Source organism: Mobula birostris, chromosome 9 (assembly GCF_030028105.1).
Source record: "Mobula birostris isolate sMobBir1 chromosome 9, sMobBir1.hap1, whole genome shotgun sequence".
Taxonomy (NCBI): Eukaryota; Metazoa; Chordata; class Chondrichthyes; order Myliobatiformes; family Myliobatidae; genus Mobula; species Mobula birostris.
In genome coordinates, this window is record NC_092378.1 from 63,097,775 (window position 1) to 63,121,701 (window position 23,927).

The 23,927-nt window shown below is 43.2% G+C and overlaps 1 protein-coding gene across 6 annotated transcripts in view; it reads right to left on the reverse strand.

Annotated features, from left to right (window-relative positions):
- LOC140202802 (tetratricopeptide repeat protein 41-like) overlaps positions 1 to 23,927 on the reverse strand; it is a 101,336-nt gene that overhangs the window by 62,459 nt on the left and 14,950 nt on the right. For 3 of the 6 annotated variants that reach the window (XM_072268172.1, XM_072268168.1, XM_072268169.1), the window contains one exon: positions 21,343 to 22,423. In XM_072268172.1, coding sequence (XP_072124273.1) covers positions 21,343 to 22,117 — 775 coding nt within the window. In that variant the 5' untranslated portion in view covers positions 22,118 to 22,423. Of the gene's footprint in view, positions 1 to 21,342; positions 22,436 to 23,927 lie in introns of all 6 variants that reach the window. The other 3 variants (XM_072268173.1, XM_072268171.1, XM_072268170.1) reach the window with 3 other exon arrangements.

The window sequence follows — 23,927 nt, forward strand, 5'->3', positions numbered from 1 at the left end:
AGACAATACACCAGATACGATTAAATGATTTACAGTTTATAGATATTACTGGAACTATATAATTAATAGAGAATAAAATATAAAAGGAAAATAAAAGGCGCCACACTTATCAAAGTTCAATCTCTTCGTGCACAAACAGTTGGAGCTCGGGACCCTTCTTCTTCACCCTGCGACCCCTCGGACCACCTCGACTGGCCGCCTGGGACCAGCAACAGTGGTCGACCAGACGCTCCACACGAGTCCGTCTCCGTCTCCTCGCCAAACGCCCTCCTCGGGGTCTGACCCCGTTAGTGGACATCACAGCACCTGGTTCATCCTCTGTCCCTCTCTCCCACCTTCTGCCCCAAAACCCTGCGCATACAATATCTTACAGATACACCAAAAACATAACAACTATCGCAATTGGTTCATAACATCTTCTTATCAGTAGCGTGATTCAACAAATTGCTAGCAGGAAGGACTTTCTCAGCGTTTAACATAACAAGGAAGCATTCCCAAGTATAACATAACAAAGAAGCCATTTTAATTAGCCTACACGGTAACATAAGAGACGAAACCCCCCTTACATATATACATATATATCCTGTATATCCTGTATTCATACACCCATGGAGGTTGACCGGCGGGGTGAGGGGGGGAGATGGGGTTGCGGGGGGTGGGGGTGGTGGTGCTACCTCCCTGAAATGAGTTTTTGCAGGGTGGGATATCTGTACATGACAAGTGCCCAACAATCCATTAGTGTGTTACAATCATTAGGGAAACTGTCCTGGAGTAATGGGGTATCAAAATACGCTAAAAAAGGGTATCAAGTAAAACATTCAACAATGATTATTGTGCAATTGCATGGTTTTGATTTTCATGAGAGGCATAAAAATACACATAATTCTGGCCTACATGAATGTACAGAAGGTGACAATGAATAAGTATCAGATCAGAGGGTGGTGTGAATGTGGAATGAGCTGCCAGCGGAAGTGATAATGCGGGTTTGATTTGAACATTTAACAGAAGTACATGGATAGGACGGATATGGGATCTATGGTAGAGGTGAAGGTTAATGGGACAAGGAAGAATAATACTTCGGCATTGACTAGATGAGTATATAGTCCTGGGTATGACTCTAAACTGCAACCAGTGATGAGGCTCTGATTGGGGACTTTCAGAGCTTTGGGGAAAGTGGAGTTACCCCTTAGTCATTCATTGCTCCCAGGGCCGCTCTGACCCGGAACAGTAGCACCTGCAAGGGTTTCTGCTCAGTATACGAGCGAAGGCCAACGGCAGATCCGCCAGGTTCAGTGACTGAGCTTATGACGGAGAAGGTGGATGAGCTAGGACCTCAAATGTCAATGGCTATAGTACAGGTGGATGAACATTTGGGAAGAGAAATAGTGATTTCTTTAGGTCACCCAACGGTAGGCAATAGCAAACCACCGTTACTAGATACTAGGTTTCCTAGAATCTATTTGTTAAGAAAAACATGCTCAAACTCACAAAATGTATCACACAACAACAGCGTCAAGAGGATCTTCAAGACAATTCTGAAGATGCTTCACTCGGACGGTTGAATTTGGTCAGCAGGGGATCCCCGACCATCATCAAGCTACTGCTCATAAAATTCAAGTAACACAAAAAAAAATTATTGCCACTTGGAATGTAAGAACCCTGTATCAAGCTGGAAGATTGGACAATGTGATAAATGAAAAGGAAAAACTAAAGATTAACATCATGGGAATTAGCGAAGTTCGTTGGATAGGTGCTAGAACATGTCAGAATAGAAACAAAACACTAATTTATTCTTGTGGAACATCCCATACTAATGGAGTAGGAATCCTTATGGATGAAAATATGGCAAAAAGTGTTTTAGGACATTGGGCAATATCAGAAAGAGTGCTTCTTATTAGATTCAGAGGACAACCATTTGATTTAGCAATTATACGGGTATATGCACCAACAACAGATGGAACAAAAGAGGATATAGATAACTTCTATGAAGAGCTTGAACAAGCAAAGAATGGATGCAAATCTCAAGATGCTCTTATTGTCATGGGAGATCTAAATGCTAAAGTAGGACAAGGTGCTGATGGAAATACCATAAGAAAATTTGGACTAGGGGAAAGAAATGAAAGCGGTAGTATGGTGCAAGATGCATAATCAGGTCATTATGAATACCTATTTTAAAAAGCATCCAAGAAGCTTGAGAACCTGGAAAAGTCCAAGTGATAACACTAGAAATCAAATTCACTTTATTACTATAAACCAAAGATTTAGAAACTCATTGACTCAATGCAAAACATATCCAGGTAGAGACTGTAATAGTGACCATAACCCAGTAATATGGCATGTAAAAGTAAAACTTAAAAAATTGAAGCAAAAACCTGAACAATCCCTTGACTACTTGCAATTAATTAAAGAAGAAAACTTAAGACAAAAATTTACAATTGAAGTAAGGAATAGATTTCAAAGTCTAGAAATAGAATCTGTTGAAGATGATAGCAATCATGTAGAAATGAAATTTAACTCTCTAAATGATGCCTTGGTAGAATCAGCAAAGCCAGTGATACCTAAAAAAGAAAAAAGCACAAAGAATAAGTGGATGACAGATGAAATCAAAAATCTAATGGAAGAAAGGAGATGGAAGAAAGCAAATCCTATAGAGTGTAAGTCTTTAGATAAAAAAAGTTAAAAGCTTATGTCAAAAAGCCAAAGGAGAATGGTTAAACCAGGAATGTGAGCAAATAGAAAGAACCCCTATTACTAATCCAAAAAGGTTACATCAACAAATCAAGAATATCACTGGTAAAAAGCTCCTTTGTTCTTCAGGTGAATGTTTGAAAGCAAAGGACGGTACCATTATCATGGAAAAAGATGAGATTATGAACAGATGGACTGAGTATATTCAGGAATTGTTTGAAGACGATAGAGGTGAAAAACCAAAAATTAAGAAAAACATTGAAGGTCCAAGTATTTTAAAATCTGAAGTTATTAATGCAATAAATAAGATGAAGAAAGGAAAGGCAGCAGGTCCTGATGAATTAGTAATAGAACAAATTATCACCCTTGAAGATTATGGAATTGAAAAACTTACTGGTTTAATCAATGGCATTTATGAGACTGGAATAATACCAGAAGAGATGAAAAAAATCAGTATTTATCACTCTTCCTAGGAAACCTGAAGCAATAGGATATGAATTACATAGGACCATAAGTTCAATGAGTCATATCACCAAGATACTTCCAAGAATTTTGATGACAAGAGATAAAAGTAAGATACAAGCTGAAATAGGTAAAGAACAATGTGGTTTTGTGAAAGACAAAGGTACAAGAAATGCAATATTGATGTTAAGGATACTATCAGAACAAGCTATTCAAGTGCAAAAAAATTTGTTTGTTTTATCAACTACACAAAAGCATTTGATAAAGTGAAGCACAATAAGTTATTTGAAATATTACAGAAAACTCTAGATCTAGATTCGAAAGACCTCCGCCTAATCAGAAATCTGTACTGGGAACAAACTGCCGCTGTAAGAATAGATGGAGAAGTGAGTCAGTTTATGAAAATCAAAAGAGGCTTTAGATAAGGGTGTGTTTTCTCCCCTGATTTATTTAATGTGTACAGTGAAACAATATTACAAAAAATAAGAGAGATCTTGGGAATCAAAGTTGGCAGTGAAAACATCAATAATTTCAGATACGCAGATGACACTGTGTTAATTGCAAGTACGGAGGAAGGACTACAAAACTTAATTGATATAATTGTTGAAGAAAGTGCAAAAATGGGTCTATCTATCAATTGCAAAAAGACACGATGTATGGTGATATCCAAAAAGAAGGAGAATCCTATCTGCAGGCTGAGAATAAATGAAGACATAAAACAAGTACAGGATTTTTGCTACTTAGGAAGCTGGGTGACATCAGATGGCAGGTGCGACATGGACATCAAAAGAAGAATAGGGATGGCAAAAGACACCTTTATGAGAATGAAGAGTATACTGACCAATACTAAACTAGGCATGACAACCCTCCTCAGAGTACTGCAGTGTTACGTTTATCCAGTTATGTTATATGGCTCAGAATGTTGGACAATATCTAGTAACATGAGGAAACGAACTGAAGCAGCAGAGACGAGGAATTCTGCAGATGCTGGAAATTCAAGCAACACACCTCAAAGTTGCTGGTGAACGCAGCAGGCCAGGCAGCATCTCTAGGAAGAGGTACAGTCGACGTTTCAGGCCGAGAACCTTCGTCAGGACTAACTTCCTTCAGTTAGTCCTGACGAAGGGTCTCGGCCTGAAACGTCGACTGTACCTCTTCCTAGAGATGCTGCCTGGCCTACTTCGTTCACCAGCAACTTTGAGGTGTGTTGCTTGAAGCAGCAGAGATGTGGTTTTTGAGGAGGATGCAAAAAATATCATGGATGAAACGAATATCTAACGAGGATGTCATGAACAGAGCAAACACAAAAAGAGAAATAATGGATGAGATCGTGAAAAGGCAATGCAACTTCATTGGACATGTGATTAGGAAAGAGGAGTTAGAATGAACGGTAATTATGGGAAAGATTGAAGGGAAGAAAGCAAGAGGAAGACAAAGGCAAATGATGATGGAGACAGCAGCCAGAGAACCGTTAATGAATACCAATGAATTGATCCACTTGACCGGAAACAGGAGTGTGTGGGCCATGGCAGTCAAAGCTCAAACTGGGCATGGCACCTGATGATGATGATGATTGACTAGATGGGCCAAAGGGCCTATTTCTATGCTGTAGTACTCTATGACTCTTAATGGAAGATATTTCACCATTGTGTCTGATGGAACTCAGTAGGTCAGGCAGCATCCATGGAGGGAATTGGAGAATTAACCTTGACCAAGATCTGGACCATGTCGCTGTCCATTTCCCACCAGAGATGCTGCCTGACCCACTGAGCTCATATGGCGCCATTGTGAGTTACTCCAGATTTCCAACATCTGCAGTTTCTCTTGTGTCTCCAACTGTTTGACATTGTATTCTTTTGTTTGATTACCATTTGCGGATGAGACGATCACCACAATCTCAGGACTTACTCCTCATCCTTATTTGACTTCGTGGATGGAGAGGACCCACCCCTTGAAAGACTCATCAAAAATGTCGTCTTTACTGTCCCTGTCTTAGCAGTATGGAGGAGTGCCTCGTGGGTTTGAGAGATGAAACACGTCAGCCATATTTGGATGACAATCTTGTCCACAGCCAGTCTTTTGAAGACCATCTGCGGGATATGAGAGAGGTGTTACGTCGCTACCAAGCACATGGGGTAAAACTGATAGCTAAAAAGTGTGAAGTGTTTAAAGACAAAGTGAAATTCCTGGGAAAGATTGTATCCAAAGATGGCTACTGCATGGATCCTGCTGAGATAGCACCAGTACAAGCACTCAAAGACCGCAGACTTGAGACTGTGGGAGACCTGAGGAAAATGCTAGGGTTCCTATCGTACTACTGCCCATATATCCCACACTTGTCACGCACTGCCAAACCACTGTACAGTCTGTTATCCACCGAGAAGACCCCAGGAAGTAAGGTCCAAGGGTAAAGTGCAAGTAGGAGCGGGGGAAACGTAAAGAGTCAGACCAGCTACCCTCAAGCCAACCAATCACCGGGACCAAAAAACACCAGGAAGTGCTCTGCCAGTTGTTAGAGTACCTGCTGTGCCCGCCACTCCTAGGTTACCCCGACTTTGAGAAGCCGTTTGTTTTGCAATGTGATGCCTCTCAGGAGGGGCTGGGTGCAGTACTGCACCAGAGACAACAAGGCAAGCTAGTCGTCATAGGTTATGGGTCGAGAACACTAACTGCACCAGAAAAGAATTACCACCTCCATTCTGGAAAGTTAAGAGTTTTTGGCAATGAAGTGGGCCATTTGTGAAAGATTTCGTGAGTATCTATAGTATGTGCCCTCATTCACTGTCTACACCAATAATAATCCCTTAACCTATGTTTTGACCACAGCGAAGCTGAACGCCACAACACATCGGTGGATTGTGGAGTTAGCTGACATTAATTTCTCAATCAAGTATCAGCCTGGGAAAGTTAATGGAGACGCGGATGGCTTGTCACGGTTGCCACTTGATATGGAACAGTACATCCGCACATGCTCACAGGAAATGGAGCCAGAGACAATAACAATTGTCACACAGGTACTCCAACTAGAATCGCATGAACATGAGCCCCGGTTGTGTCCAGCCACCATCACTGCAGCATGTACTGATGTAAAGCATGAAAGACTAACTTCTACAGTGGCAGAAATCTCCACCCAGAACCTAAAGGAAGCAGAAAAGGATGACCCAGTCATTGGCAAGGTGCGAGAGTATATCATGACAGGACAGTGGCCTCATCAAAGGGGAAGAGACCGGCGTGATGACACCTCTGTTCTAGTAAGGGAGAGAAACAAGTTGTATCTCAACAAAGACGGCATCCTGTACAGAAAGTCAGCGACTCGAGATCAACTTGTGTTACCTAAAACATTCCATCAGCTGATGTACAAGGAGCTGCATGAGGAGATGGGACACCTAGGAGTGGAGCGGACACTTAGCCTGATCCGTGAGCGACTCTACTGGCCTCGTATGCAAAGAGATGTGGACAATTATGTGACCAAGGTGTGTAGCTGCCTGAAGCAGAAGTGCCCGAAAAAGCCAACTAGAGCACCACTGGTTAATGTAGTAACCACATATCCTTTTGAGATGGTTTCAATAGATTACCTGCATCTGGAAAGCTGTAAAGGAGGATATGAGTATATCCTGGCTGTCATCGATCACTTTACACGCTTTGCCCAGGCATACGCATGTACCAGCAAGTCAGCAAAAACTGCCGCTGAGAAGATCTTTGGAGACTTTGCGCTCAAATTTGGATATCCGGCCAAGTTGCATCATGATCAGGGCAAGGAGTTTGAGAATAAGCTGTTTTCCAAGCTGGAAGAATACTGTGGCATCCAAGGCTCACGCACAACACCTTACCACCCGGCTGGAAACGGTCAGGTTGAGAGATTTAATCGAACACTCCTTTCCATGCTGAGAAACTTGATAGAGGAAGCCAAGTCAGATTGGAAGAGCTCCTTAGTCAAGGTCATACATGCGTATAACTGTACGCATAGTGAAGCGACAGGATATGCCCCATACTACCTCCTCTATGGTAGAAGCCCCCGGCTACCTGTGGACATTATGTTTGGCCTGACACCAAGTGACCAGAGCACCTCTCACAGCGAATATGCCAGTAAGTGGAGAAGGCAGATGCAAGAGGCATACAGGCTGGCATCACAGACAGCTCAGAGGGAGCAAAATAGAGCAAAGAAGCAGTATGACCGGAAGACTTATGGAGTGGAACTACAGCCAGGGTGTAGAGTATTAGTGCGGAACTTCAGGACAGAGGAGGACCTGGGAAGCTCAGGTCTTATTGGGAGGAGCAAGTCCACATCGTAACCGAGAGGAAGTGCAAGGACAGTCCTGTCTACATCATACGACCTGACAGAGGCCCAGGAAAGACTAGAGTCCTACACAGGAACCTGATACTGCCCTGTGACTTTCTGCCCGTGGAAGAAGATGAGCAGGGGAAAAACAAAATGTGAAAGAAAAAGCCAGACACAGATAAGAAGAGGGAAAGGCAGGAAAGGCAGAAGGAGAGAGATCCGCACAGTAGTTCAGAGGATGAGAGTAACTGGAGATTCATCACCACACGACCAGCAGAGTCATTCGACCCGTTCAGAAGCCAGCTGAGAGTGGAAGCAGAGGAGTTCCAACCACAAGCAGCTGGCAGAGAACTGGAGCAAGGCGGTGAGGAAGTTGAGTGTCCAGATGAGGGTGAGGAAGGTAGGATGGAACCAGAGATGGAGAATGGAGAAACTGCAGGGGCTGAGCGAGAGGTGTTATTTGATGAAGCAGACGAGATGAGCTCTGAGCAGGCGTCATCATCTGTTGAAGCAGACGAGAGGGATCTTGAGCAGTAGTCTACTCCCATAAGAAAGTATCCTTTCCGACAAAGAAACCCACCCAAGACACTCACATACAACACATTGGGTCAACCATCAGTCGAACACAGACCACTGATATGCAGAACGACACTGGAACATGTGTGAGGCATACAGTAGGACATGTGGGTCTGTGTAATGGGTTATGGGGTAGACATAGGGTCAAAACCTTCAGTCCGAGGTACATAGCCCGCACAAGTAGCAGAGTAGCACTTAAGATATCATCTGGCCAGTGATGCCTGTTGCTGACACATGACATAAAGAGGGAGATGTATGTCATGTCAAAGACTGTTGCTGTACAGAGTATCCTGAAAGACTGACTCCTTTATAACCTACCACTATAACTCACCAGTTGAAGAAATGAGTACCCTGGGAAATCTACAATGTCGGGACGACATTCATTTTGAAGGGGAGACTGTGGGACCCATAGTGATGTGGAGCATATTAATGGACACTGGATACCCCCCTAATTTTCTTATATTATGTTCATATTATTTTTATTGCTTTGGTTTGTTATTTTGTTCATTCACAATTTGATTAATGTTCAGTTGCACTAGCAATGATAATATTTTAGTGGGTTGGTTGATGGTTACAAGGGGAAAAACTTATACAGGCACTTGGGGCAGCTGAGGGGTCCTGGGGGCATGGGAGTGCGCACGTGATGAAGTAGACGGTGACGCTCCCGCAGCATGCATGGTAAGCCGATGCGCTGTGTTCCGGTATTTCCAGAAAGGAAAATAAGGATGTTATTTTAAACTTCTGCACGCCTGGAAGTCCCTTTTTTGTCCAAGTGTGCAACAATAGTTCATTAGATAGAGGTACACCAGCTTCTTCAACTCCAAATTTCATACAGTTTATGACATCAGGAAAGAGGGCACTGATATCTTTGCCAAAGGTCATTGACGTAATCACTTTCTTCACTGCTTCTTTCTTTTTCTCCTGCTTGTCACTGTTGAATTCTGCTTTGAGTTCGAAGATTTCTCCTTTCCTGGTTGTTGTGAAATATTTAGAATCAGTCATGGTGAGTGTGGTCCTCTCCACTGAGGTCCGAGTTTCCCTCGATCCCAGTTCTTGATCAGGACAAAATCTCCAGGCTCAATCGTGGGGTAGTCACCTTTAGGCCGGGTTTCGTCTTCCTCATAGGCCTGCCATACCTGTGAATGCAAGCTTTGGAGAGTTTTAGTGAATTTGCATAAGTATTTTCCCATCTCCTCCCCCAAGGTATGCATATCTAATTTTGCAGGTAAGCTCTCAGGCTACATCCACCCTAGACCAGATAATTTTGAAAACGCCGGTTTTGAGTAAAAATGACAGCATCCACGCTAGGCGTTTTTCAAATTATCTCTGTCCACATTAAAACAGATATACTCCTACTGGGCATGCGCAGACACATCTACAGAAAACAAGCGAAGAGGAAACGGTGTAATATTTACCTTTCCCCGGCAGCGTTGTGCTATTTCCATTGGTCAAAAACTAGAGTACCAACAACAACAGCGCAAGAAAGTTTTCAACAAGATCTTCGAGGAATACAAAGAAAACTTCCGCTGGAAAAAGCAGACTGGACTTCTTCGTTTAGACAGATAATGAAGTTGAGCTGTTTCTGTGAGTTACAAACGACTACAAAGTCAGCAAAGCAGTGGAGAACGTGGAGATGTTTAACTCCAAACAGGCTATTAACGTAGACAATATAGTAAACAACACACACATGAAGCCGTCCTCTACCCAAGATCAACAAGAGAGTGGAATCTTCTGCCGCCAGACCTGCGCAGTATTTCTGACATTAATATTTTAAAAGATAGACTCAATCAAATCGATTTAGGAGATCTAGTCAAAAAAGCTCACTTTACAATTTAACTCTCAGGCCGTTCACACAGACTGCGTGTTATAACAGCCGTCCGGCAGTGCTTGCGCAGTACCAAGCAGAAGCAGAAAAACCATTGTTGTTGTGGTGTTGTCATGACAGCGTTTTTAAACATCTCCGTTTACCCCGTCCACAATACAACATGCAAAAATCGTTTCCAAATTTACACACTCTGGAGAGTGTTTTAGAAAAGCTCCGTTTTCGGGGGATGAAAACACCGTTTCAATGTGGACGGAGGGTCAAAACGAAGAGAAAAAGCTTTGTTTTCAAAATTATCCGGTGTAGCGTGGACATAGCCTCAGGGAGGAACGGCAAGCAAGGTCGATGTCCCCGTGGGGTTCTCAAAGGCTTCCAGTAGATAATTTCTGCAGGTGATAACCCTGTCTTACTTGATGGCCTGATTCTCATATGGAATAGGGCTAAGGGTAAAACCTTCAACCAGGTCAATCCAGTTTCTTGTGTAAGTTTGGCCAACTTATCTTTTAAAGTACCATTGTCTTGTTCCACTATGCCAGCTGCTTTCGGATGATGGATGCAGTGGAGCTGTTGTCTTATAGCCAACTCAGTGCAAATTTCCTCATTTATTTTGGGTACAAAATACAGTCCATTGTCCAAGCTTATCATTTCTGGAAGTCCATAGCGAGGAATAATTTCTTTTAGCAATATTTTCACAACAGTCATAGCAGTATTATTAGTTGTAGGAACAGCTTCAATGCATCTGCTAAATACATCTACTATCACTAAGCAATACTTATAACAATGTACTCCAGGTAATTCTATAAAATCCAGTTACAAACAAGAAAAAGGCAAGGGGGTAGTTCCAGAAACACAAGGCATTCCTTTTGCAGCTTTTTTTTTACAACTGCTTTCTGGAAATCAGGGCGTCACCAAGATTGTAATAATGTATTAATCATTCCCTCCTTGCCAAGGTGTGCACAATTATGTACACAATCTATCAAAATAGGTAAAAATACAGAGGGAACACAGACCTGTACCGCAGGGGTTACCCATAAATTGGTCTGAGGTTCAAGATGGCAACCCATTTGGGACCATAGTTTGCGCTCTCCTTCAGGGGCGTCCCCCTGGAAGTTACGTATTTCCCCCATATCTGGCATACCTGTCCTTAGATTTTGTCTAATAGGAGCCTGCTGGGTTTCCGAGGGGACTAAAGGTGTTGGATTCAAGGCTGTCTGTTTAGCTGCTGCATCAGCCCTAGCATTGCTCTTAGATATCTCATCAGATTCCCCAGTATGGGCTGCACATTTAATTATAGCCAAAACTTGAGGTAGCTGTAGAGCGGTGAGTAAATTGTTTACGAAGGTAGTGGGGTGGCCAGAGGAAGTCAGGAATCTCCAAAGTTCTGTCGTCAATACCTAACGGGAGTCTGTGTAAAGCTTTGCACTTTAGTCTTGGTTTGAGATTTCTTTTTCACAGGCTTTTTCATTTTAAAATTCGAAACATTAATCAAAGAGGATTCCAGCTTAGGCTTGTACTTTTGGCTCCTCCACTAAAGCCTTCATTCAGGCCCTCTTTATTTTGTTCCAAATAGTTATGGACTCCCTCTTCAAAGTCACCTTCATATATGACTTTGTGTTTTTTTTTAAGGTCTTCTACAAAGAATTGGTTTTGTGGTGGATTCTTCAAAATCAGAACTGAGTAATCTGTTAGACTGCACTTCAGTCTGTTGCTAGGATACAGGCACGAGTCAGAGCAGACAGCTCAGCCTTGTGGTTGGAGACAGCTGTTTCAAAAGAGGCCTGTTTAACTATTTCACTGTTTGTCACTATCCCATAGCCAGAACATCGTTTTCCTGCTGGATCCACAAAAGAGCTTCCATCCTCATAAGACATTGCCTCGGGCTTGAGGGGGTATTGCTGAAGGGTTGGGTGAGTCTGTCCTTCTTTCATGGTGATCCGGACAGCGGGGCAGTTGGTGTGGCCGACTTCATGGCTTGAAATTGCCCAGAGATGTGGTACAGCATTTTGGGTTCGGTTAATATTAAAAGAGTGTCTTACCAGATGTCCCGTCTTCACCTCCAACTCCTTCCAGTATCGGAGTTGGCCCGCAGCCAAGTCTTGCCATTCTCCCTCGGTGCTGGAGCCTTGTTTCGTCAGGGTGTAGGCAAGGAACCCTAGGCTCTTTGGCTTGAACCCAGGGCAAACCCTGGGGAATCACCAGTCCTGTTGCCAAAAGAAACCCAGAACTTCGGCCAGAAATACACTGCCCTCTTCTCCTTTAACCTCTCCAATCACCGTGACTGGGAACTTCTGTCCCTCAAGGGGTGCATAATATTGGCTTTCCTCAGTTGAGCACCCCGCAGGATCATAGCACAGAGTTACATGAGGGTCTGCCTCTGGCAGAGGGGGGTTCAAACAAAGTGGAGTCCAGATTAAGTGCCCACCCCTGGGGGGGGGGGGGGGGGGTCGGTAACTGGGGAAGCTGTCGGTTGTTCACTAGTCCCAGGGTGATACCCCTGTCCGTGTATAAAATCTCGTCTTCCAACGGACAGGGCAAGTCTCTCCCTGCTAGATTACACCCAGACTGGTGGTGGCTGGGTACGTGAATATGTGCATTCCGTGCCTTCGAACCCAGACAGAGTGATTGTAGCATCTGGTAGCTGGAATCCCTTTTCTGATACTATTTCCTGATCGACAGTAGATGTTGTTGCCCCCATATCAATCATAAATGGAATTAGAATTGCAGCGACTTGCAATATTACATTGGGCTCTTCCTGAGGGGTGGTACTCATGGTAGGAAGCATCCTTGCTTGTCAATTTTTAAACGGGTTGTTGTCCCCACCTGTCCCTTGGTAGATTTTTGTTCCCATTTCTGACCCCCAGATATAGCCTGCTCATGTCCTTCTTCCCGGTGAACATATTCACCTTTAATACTAGTTCCCTTTGGGGTTGATCGGGATTCGAAAGCCAGATCCCAGTAATATGTTAAAGCTCGTTGCATTCGATTTCAGTCATTGTCAGGCCAATCCATATTATTAGTTTTAATCATGTTGGCTGACTTAATTGGTAAGCATTGGAGCAGTAAGGCATTAAACTGGGGGGACAGATTCCCATTATTAGAGGCTTTGTCTCCTGTGAAATTGCCGTAGCAGGCCACAAATCGCTCCCGATAGTCAGGTCCCAATTCCCCAGGCTTAGGTTTGCATTCAAGTACTTTAATGATATTTACAGGTTGTTGGAGAGCCCTCTCCAAGGCTTGAATAATCTGGTCTGTCTGTTCATTCTCATTATGGATTCCTGCCTGTAACTCCTGATAGGTTTGGTATCTTAACTCTGCCTTCCACTTCCTGAGATTTTATTGGATTCTTCCCTCCCTGTCTCAGAATAATCCTCGGTATTCCCTTCCTGGATCTCAGGGTATAGAGAGCCTCCCCTTCCCTGCCGCTGCTGTTTTACCCAAGTGGCCACCGTATCTGAGTACTGGGAGGATTGGGGTTCGGGAGCACTGGGTGCACTTGGCCCCTGGTAAGGTGGGGGATACAGTGGGTGCCCAATCCTCATCACGGTCACTGTCCTCAAACAGGGTCGGTATGCCAGACATGGGTTTGGGATCCCATATTGGCGCCCTGGATCTCGCGTGCAGCACTGCTGATCTTAACTCCTTTTTTAAAAAAGCAGGGAGAGAGAAACCAGGGAATTATAGACCGGTTAGCCTAACGTCGGTGGTGGGGAAACTACTAGGGTCAGTTATCAAAGATGTGATAACATCACATTTGGAAACTGATGACATCATCGGACAAAGTCAGCATAGATTTGTGAAAGGAAAATTATGTCTGACGAATCTCATAGATTTTTTTGAGGATGTAACTAGTAGAATGGATAGGGGAGAACCAGTGGATGTGGTATATTTGGATTTTCAGAAGGCTTTTGACAAGGTCCCACACAGGAGATTAGTTTGCAAACTTAAAGCACACGGTATTGGGGGTAAGGTATTGATGTGGATAGAGAGTTGGTTAGCAGACAGGAAGCAAAGAGTGGGAATAAACGGGACCTTTTCAGAATGGCAGGCGGTGACTAGTGGGGTACCGCAAGGCTCAGTGCTGGGATCCCAGTTGTTTACAATATATATTAATGACTTGGATAAGGGAATTAAATGCAGCATCTCCAAGTTTGCGGATGACACGAAGCTGGGCGGCAGTGTTAGCTGTGAGGAGGATGCTAAGAGGATGCAGGGTGACTTGGATAGGTTAGGTGAGTGGGCAAATTCATGGCAGATGCAATTTAATGTGGATAAATGTGAAGTTATCCACTTTGGTGGCAAAAACAGGAAAACAGATTATTATCTGAATGGTGGCCGATTCGGGAAAGGGGAGGTGCAACAAGACCTGGGTGTCATTGTACACCAGTCATTGAAAGTGGGCATGCAGGTACAGCAGGCGGTGAAAAAGGCGAATGGTATGCTAGCATTCATAGCAAGAGGATTCGAGTACAGGAGCAGGGAGGTACTACTGCAGTTGTACAAGGCCTTGGTGAGACCACACCTGGAGTATTGTGTGCAGTCTTGGTCCCCTAATCTGAGGAAAGACATCCTTGCCATAGAGGGAGTACAGAGAAGGTTCACCAGATTGATTCCTGGGATGGCAGGACTTTCATATGATGAAAGACTGGATGAACTAGGCTTATACGCGTTGGAATTTAGAAGATTGAGGGGGGATCTGATTGAAACATATAAAATCCTAAAGGGATTGGACAGGCTAGGTGCAGGAAGATTGTTCCCGATGTTGGGGAAGTCCAGAATGAGGGGTCACAGTTTGAGGATAAAGGGGAAGCCTTTTAGGACCGAGATTAGGAAAAACTTCTTCACACAGAGAGTGGTGAATTTGTGGAATTCTCTGCCACAGGAAACAGTTGAGGCCAGTTCATTGGTTATATTTAAGAGGGAACAAGATATGGCCCTTGTGGCTAAAGGGATCAGGGGGTATGGAAGGAAGGCTGGTGCAGGGTTCTGAGTTGGATGATCAGCCATGATCATGCTGAATGGCGGTGCAGGCTCAAAGGGCCAAAAGGCCTACTCCTGCACCTATTTTCTATGTTTCTATGTTTCTATGTTAACCTTCCTATCTGTCTGTATCTGCTTTTGCCTTTTTTCTTTGTTTCTCTCGTTCTCTTTTTCTTTCTCCCATCTACCCATTCGCACTCCGCCTTTAATATTTCCAATTTCTTGGGATTTCCTTCTAACCTACATACCTCTACACCCCTTTATCACATGCATTGTTCCTTCAACTGGCCAGTAAAGTACTATTCCATTCTTTAATCAATAATTTCCACTTTTTTTTCACAAATTCTTTTTCCAAATTAAATTTACTACTTGTTCACAAGAGGTCATATCCCAAGTTCCCCTTGGTGGACACACACTGTTTCCCAGTTTCTTTGTTAGCGCTGCACTTAACATCCGGATAGACTGCAAGGCAGTCCCTTTCCTCTTTGTTTGGCCAAAAGTCCCTGGTTACCAATCCCGTATAATCATAAATTTCAACCGGCCATATTTTTGGGATATAAGTAACCCCTGTTAGCTGTGTTGAGAAATTTACTGGGCTGCCAGTCTCGTACCCTTATCATCAAATTTCAACCGGCCATATTCTGAGGCATGCGCAACCCTTTACCAAATTCGTCAGGCAGCGGCGACCACTTCTCCCGTTCCGAGCATAATACAGAATAGCCAATGTCACCTGCAGCAACTTCACAAAACAACGGCTAGCCTTATTCTCCGCTAATACTTCACAAAACAACTGTTTACCATGTTCTTCCTGGTCCGGGTGGTTCGCTGGATCCTGTCAAGGTACATGTTTCGATGGGTGGGCGGAGGGCAGAACGCCTGACCGGACACAAGGAGTGACCAGAGGTAAAACACCTCAAGGCGCCCTACCACTCAGTTGTGTCTGATTCAAACCCTCGGTCACTTACTCAGCCCAGAGAAACGTTCCCTATGTTGAGATCGGAGTCATTGCACCAAATGTAAACTTAAATTTGCCAGATCAAATAACCACACCACACACAAGTCCTTACTTTAATCTTTCACCTGTTTATTTGTTCAAACTCAGCTGGCAAGTAAAACTTGGAGCCGATCATCAGAGAGAGAAATTTTCTCTCTCGGGCGGCTCTGACAAGCTTTCTGTCTAACACTCAGAAACATCATAATTTATAGAACTGGCGAAACAAAAAACAGCCAGTTTAATGGATATTCCCACCAAATCAGTAACAGCAAAACTTAAACAACAGGAATTCTGCAGATGCTGGAAATTCAAGCAACACACATCAAAGTTGCTGGTGAACGCAGCAGGCCAGGCAGCATCTCTAGGAAGAGGTACAGTCGACGTTTCAGGCCGAGAGGTCTCGGCCTGAAACGTCGACTGTACCTCTTCCTAGAGATGCTGCCTGGCCTGCTGCGTTCACCAACAACTTTGATGTGTGTAACAGCAAAACTTAATGACTTAGATAAGAGAGTACACTAAATCACGGGTTTTAATTACAGACTAATTCTTGCCTTATCAGCTAAACTTGAATAGACAAAGGTGGGAACATAGATCAATCTGTGAACTCATAAGACATGATGTATGCAGCATGTGTGAATACAGCCCACAGATCGTTCTCAAAGGGACAGCTGTGAGTTGTTAATCTAAACAAACTGAAGGCAGTTTTTTTCAGTCAAGAACAGTCTCTGCAACTTTTCATAGAACAGAACAGATACAAGCTCGCACTTAATTTTAACCTGCTATTTACCAGAATCAGAGAATCATTTTTCGCTTCCCCAACACCCTTAAACTTCATCACTATAATTTCATTTTCCAGCACATCCAGGATCCTGAACCAGAACAAGAAGCCTTTAATATAGCAAATATCTTAAAATTGAATTCTGTGCTATAATCTTTTCCATAATGCTTGACAGAGCCATGGAAGGTTCACAGTTGTACAGCATTAACCAGCTTATTAAAGTAGCTCGGTAGCAAAGTAGTTAGCACAATCGTTTTACAGTGCCAGCGATTATCAATCTGGTCAGATTCCTACCGCTTTCTTAAGGAATTTGTATGTTCTCCCCATGTTCCCATCGATTTCTCCAGGTGGTCCAGTTTCCTCCCACATTCCAAGGATGTATGAGTTAAGGTTAGCAAGTTGTGGACATGCTATGTTTGCACTGGAAGCATGGCAACCCTTGCAGGTTGCCCCCAGCACAATCGTCGGATTGTGTTGGTTATTGATGTAACACGGCGCATTTCACTGTATGTTTCGATGTTTCAATGTACATGTGACAAATAAAGCTAATATTTTAATCTTTAGAATGGCTCCCAATAGATGAAGGATCCCTGGTTGAAAATCAGAGCCCTAAGTACACCACAAATTCACATGAGAAGTTCGTAGATTTAAAAAAATACCATTCTCACAATGGTGACCTCTGCTCACAGAGGAGTGAACACCTATGACTCTATGTATGTATGTCAGCTGCAAACTCTTACATGGCTGTAGGAAATGCCAATTCATGGAATGATTCAGATGATAAGAAATTGCAGGCTATGTTGACCTTCACCTCGATTGACTGATGGATTAGACACTGATTACATGGCTATAGAACGTGACAGATCTCTCCAGCGTTGCTTTTTAAAATCTTGACCTCCAAATGCATGGCGTCTAGAACTGTTCCGAGTTCCCCAGATGTAGTTTAATTTGGATTTTGAATAGATGTAGCTAACATCATTATAAGTTTATTCTCTGAGGTTTCAGTTTGCTGGGAATAATATTTATGACTGCATTCTCACGAATATAAAAATTAACGAGCCATACAACATACAGGCCTCATGGCTCACCACGTCCACACCAACCTTTTTGCCCATCTACACTAATCCCACTTGCCCACATTAGATCTACATCCTTCTTTGTTGCCTACTTAAGTGCCTGTCCAAATGTCTCTGAAGCATAGTGATTGTATCTGGTTCCACCAACTCCACATTCCCCTCAACTTCCTTTGATCGATAGGAAACAAGCCCAGCCTTTCCAAGCTTTCCCCAAAAACTAAAGTCCTCCAATCTAGACAACATCTTGCCGAATCTCCTCCGCACTCTCAATGCAATCACATCTTTCCTATAGTGTGGCAACCAGAACAATACTCCAAGGACAGTCTAACTAGTGTTTTGCAAAGTTGCAAGATAACATCTGAAATTTTATATATTCTATCTCCTGACTTATGAAGGTAAGCAAAAAGTATATACAACAACTCAATCACTTAAGCAATTAATGACACTAATTCTAAAGAACTGCAACGGAAGAACTTTCTGAAGAAGAGGGCCACCATGAGGTCAGAATGTAAATTACATTGGATTTTCCATTCAAACAGGGGTCCCCAACCTTTTTTGCAGTGCGGACCGGTTTCATGTTGACAATATTCTTGTGGACCGGCGGACCGGTGGAGTGGGGGGATGGTTGCCAACGGACAAGAGTAGCAGTCAAATACGTTACGTTTACCCAGAAAAAGACTACAATGACCATGAAGCCTTGCGCGGGCACCAGTGCGCATGTGTGATTTGCGCATGCGTGCACCTGCCGATTATTTTTCCACAAATCGTTTTTGGCGATTCTGTTCGGGGGGGGTTTTAATCACCACCAGAGTATCAGTGATAAGTGGCTAATACACTCAATTTCACTTCTAAAAGGCTTTATCTAACGAATTTAATATTAAACACACAGCACATTTTCCTCGCATGAATATAGCGATAAGTCAATTATCAGGGGAGGACAGGGGAGCTTGAAGTAAGTGTTGAACGAACTTCCAGTAGAAGTGTCAGAAGCAGGTTCGACATTATCATTTAAAGAAAAATTGAATAGGTATATGGACAGGAAAGTAATGGAGGGTTATGGGCTGAGTGCAGGTCGGTGGGACGAGGTCAGAGTAGCGTTCGGCACGGACTAGAAGGGCAGAGATGGCCTGTTTCTGTGCTGTAATTGTTATATGGTTATATAAGTCAGTAGCATCATAACATTTTAAGTAACGTTTTGATATTAAACACAGCGCATATTTTCCTCGTATGAACTTATAAAATTATTGCCACGCACCAATATTGCTGAAGCAGTGGGAGCCCTGGGCTTGATGTCCTGCAACATGACGGTCCTATCGAGGGGTGATGGGGGACAGCGATACTCGAAGGGGGTTCCTTATGTCCAGTCTAATCCGCAATTTGGTTTTTGTTGCATTCATTGCAGAGATATGTTGGAAATGGAAGCAACGTTTTCAGTGCTTCCGTGGCTATCTCAGGATATTGAGCCTTGACTTTGATCCAGAATGCCGGCAGAGATGTTATGTCAAACAGACTTTTCAGCCCGCCATCATTTGCAAGCTCGAGGAGTTGATCTCCTTCCCGCGCTGACATGGACGACGCGCGCGTAATGGCTCAACAGTGGGCGTGACAGGGAATGAGGAAAGGTGCAGCTGACAAGGAAAGGTGCCGCCCGTGAGAGGGAATGAGGAAAGGTGCAGCTGACTCATATCGCCAAATCATATTGTTTCCTCGCTGCCCGGTAGCGCATGCTCTGTGGCCCGGTACTGGTCCGCGGCCCGGTGGTTGGGGACCGCTGCATTAAGACACTACCTACTGTACATTAGTGGAGATGTGTTATGAGACGGCTTCTCTGTGAACTGGTTCTCATTTTATTGACAAACATAATATCAATTACTAGGATATAAATGCATTTTATTACAGGTTGCTTCCTTCTTTCACTTACATAATTATGATCTGATAGAGGGTAATTAACCTAACAACTGTAAACTTTCCCACATTCAATTGTAAACAATTAGAGAAAGTTGGCACGTATTGTTAACATATATGTAACACATTGTTTTATCACATCCTTGCTGGCATAGACATGTGCCACATGACCAATTCCTTACATCCAAATAACTATCTTCCATTCTGTTAAGTAAGCCATCCTGTTTATGAAGGCGTATATTACCACTGAAATGGAGCAAATAGTATACATCTATTTTTAAGCATAGCCCAAGGGTGTATGAGTCTGGGATTCATGGCCCAAGGGTGGAAGAAGCAGGATAGCTAGAAGGTGATAGGTGAAGCCACATGGGTGGGATAGGTCAAGGCCTGGAAATGAAGGAAAGTGAAGGAGAAAAAGGTGGGCTATAGGAGAAAGGGAAGGAGGAAAGTCACCGAGGAGGTGATAGGAAGGTGAGAAGAGGTAAGAGGCCAGGGTGGGTAATAGAAGAAGAGGAGTTGGGGAGGGAACATTTTTACTGGAAGGAGAAATCAATATTCATGCCTTGAGGTTGAAGGCTACCCAGACAGAATACAAGATGTTGCTCCTCTATCCTGAGCGTGGCCTCATCGTGTCGCAAGTGGAGGCCATGGAATAATATGTCGGAACATCAAAGGGAATCATAATTAAGATGTTAGGCCACTGATAAGTTCTGATTTTAGTGAATGGAGCAGAGGTGCTTGACCAAGTGGTCTCCCAATTTACGGCGCCTCTCACCAAGGTTTCCTTTTCAAGGTTCTTTTGAAGACCCTGACCTGGAGTTACACTCTGACTTTGGTTCTTTGTGGGAATGGGACCTGCTCTCAGGGCCCCACAACCAGCCACTTCTTGATATCCCAAGGACGTAGCCTGGAAGAATAGCACGCCTTCAGAGTGCCGGATTTTCGTAGCTCCGCAGACAAGCCGATTCTAGGTCGGTGCCCCTGACTGAGGCATCGCGGGAGAACATGGAACATTGGGAGCAGCAGGTTAGCTGCCGTGGGCTGTGTGTCCAGAGAGCTGTGCCTTGGAGCCGACCCTGGATGCAGAACTTGGAAAAGGCGCTCAACAGATTTTTACCATCGTAAATCAGCGAGTTGTTTGTTATGTCTCCCCTCTCGCTGTGAAACGGAGACACCTCTTTATCCCTTATTGGGGGAGAGAGAGCCTGTGATATGTCGACTTACTGGGTGAACAAGTAATTTATGGGGTACTGCAAGTCTGTGTCTTTATTGACGCTTTGCTGCACAGTTGAGTGCTCAGTGGAGGGCACTGATGCTTTTTTGCTGGTGGGGGGGGTCGGCGGGGTCATTGCGTTGCTACTGCCTGTGCGTGGAGGGGAGCTGGGGGGGTCTTTGGGGTTCTAATGTTTAACTGTCAATCATTCTTTGCGGCACTCCTCTGTTTTCGTGGATGCTTGCAAAGAATTTCAGGAAGTATATTGTTTACATTTCTGTGACATTAAATGTACCTATTGAAATCAATGTACAGGAGGCCGTATTGGGAGCACTGGACACAATAGACGACCCCAATAGATTCTCAAGGGAAGTGTTGCCTCACCTGGAAGGACAGTGATTAAAATGTAGATATGGAGCTTATTAATTTTATTACCCCTGAGTGTTAATTGAAGTATAATTTCAATTCCTCATAGTTTAGAAATGGTTCCAACACCAGAAAGAAGTTATAATAACAACTAAGGAGAGAACCGTACTTACGACTCTATAAAAAAAAGCATGAGATACACTTACCTGTATTCAAAGGAACTAAATCCATGGGATACAACTTATCAATGGCATCTCTCCAGTCCTTCAAGACTGCTTCTCCCAATTCTTCAATTCTCCTAAAAAATTTGACAGGTAATCCTTTACTGATTATTTTTTCCTTTAACTCCCATACTTTCCTTTCCTCATAATGATCTCTGCTTTTATAGATACGCTCCACCATCCATCTTTCATACTGGGGGACACTCAGGAGTAGGTCATCAAAATACTGAGGATCTCGGATGTAAAAGAAGCTGAACCGAGAGTCATTTAAAAAAGCTGCCTCGATTATCTCAAGCTCCATCAGACTGCATGTTCGGTAATTTTCATCCAATATCCAAGGATAACCATTTTTTGCTGCGATGTTCAAATTTCTTTCGAGCTTGGATAAACCTTCTACATCTGATCCTCCCACTGAAAAGCTTGTTGTGCAATATTCACCATATCTTTCACCTAACAAGCATATGAGGGAAGGTGAGTGTTTGGTGATATAGTCTAGTGTTAACTTTAGCTGGAGGGAATCAGTGTTTTGATCATGATGTCCCTCGTGCAGAGTCTGTTGTACATCTACTACTTTAAAGCAGCTTCTTCTGGTTTTACAGAGTTCACTTAAAATTGGAAATACATTCTTTTCCAAATACTTCCTTTCTTTTTGAAAATCTTCCAGTGTTGAACAGAGAAGTACCTCAATGGGTGGTCTGTAGATACATTCAGGGTTTTGTGCAAGATATTCATTTTTCTCTCTCTCATAGCTCCTCACCATGTTTAAATATTCATTCACATTAAGTATTGATGAAAATTTAAAAATTATTTCCAAAGTTTCGTTTACATGAGTAGCACACCTTTCATCTCTTTCTTTACTTCAGCATCCTAGCATTGATTTTACCCCAAAAATTGTATAAAGTTTAGATGAAATTAAGTAAGTTGTTCATGTATGTATATATTTCCACCAACTTTCTGCACGACTTTCATTATCACTACCAAAAAGCGATAGTCCTGTGAAGAAGTTCAACATCCTTTTTCACATTGGAATTCCACACTGCTGATGACTTCAGCCTCTGCTCTGCTGCTAAAAAAGAAACTTCAAAAAATCAGCATAATTATGGAGCTGCAATATTTCTAATTTGTTTATAAGTTAAATATTTAATTAATACACAAATAATGTACAATATAAAGGATAAATAGTAGACACATTAGCATCAGAAGGATGACATATGTAATAAAAAAGTTATAGAAACAATTAATTTACAAAGATAAATTGGGGCGGCACAATGGTGCAGCAGTTAGCCAGTGATCACTGATAAAGGTTCAATTCCTGCCACAGCCTGTAAGGAGTTTGTACATTCTTCCCATGACTGTGTAGGTTTTCTCTGGGTGCTTTGGGTTCTTCCCATATTCTAAAGATGTATGATTAGGGTTAGTGAGTTGTGGGCATGCTTTGTAGGTGCCGGCAGCATGGCAATACTTGCAGGCTGTCCAGCACAATCCTTGCTGCTTTGATTTAAACCATAAGACATAGGAGCAGACCTGGGCCATTCAACCCATCAAGTCTGCTCCGCCATTCCATCATGGCTGATTTATTATCTCTCTCAACCCCATTCTCCTGCCTTCTCCCCTTAACCTTTGATGCCTTTACTTCTGAACAGCCTATCAACCTCCACTTTAAATATACTCAATGACTCAGCATCCACAGCCGCCAGTGGCAATGAATTCCACAGATTCACCGCCCTCTGGCCAAAGAAATTCTTCCTCATTTCTGTTCTAAAGGGACACCCTTCTATTCGGAGGCTGTGCCCTCCGGTCGTAGACTCCCCCACTACTGGAAACATCCTCCCCACATCCACTCTATCTAAACCTTTCAATATTTGATAGGTTTCAATGAGATCCCCCCTCATTCTTCTGAACTCAAGCAAGTACAGACCCAGAGCCATAAAATGCTCCTCAAATATTAACATTTTCATTCTTGGGATCATTCTTAAGAAGACCCTCTGGACTGTCCCCCAATGCTAGCACATCCTTTCTTCGATAAGGGGCCCAAACTGCTCACAATACTCCAAATGCAGTCTGACCAAAGCCACATAAAGCCTCAGCATGGTATCACTGTTATTATATTCTCGTCCTCTCCATTATGAATGCTATCATTGCATTTGCCTTCCTTACCACCGACTCAACCTGCAAGTTAACCTTTAGGAAACAATGCTCAAGAACACCCAAGTCCTTTTGCACCTTTGATTTCTAAATTTGCTCCCCATTTAGAAAATATTCTATGCCTTTATTCCTTCTACCAAAGTGCATGACCATACTCTTCCAAATACAGTCACCCCTTGGTATCCGCAGGGGATTGGTTCCAGGACCTCCCGCAGATACCAAAATCCGCAGATGCTCAAGTCCCTTATATAAAATGGCGTAGTGTTTGCATATAACTTACGCACATCCTCCCATATACTTTAAGTCATCTCTAGATTACTTATAATACCTAATACAATGTAAGTGCTATGTAAATAGTTGTTATACTGTATTGCTTAGGGAATAATGACAAGAAAAAAAAGTCTGTACATGTTCAGTACAGATGC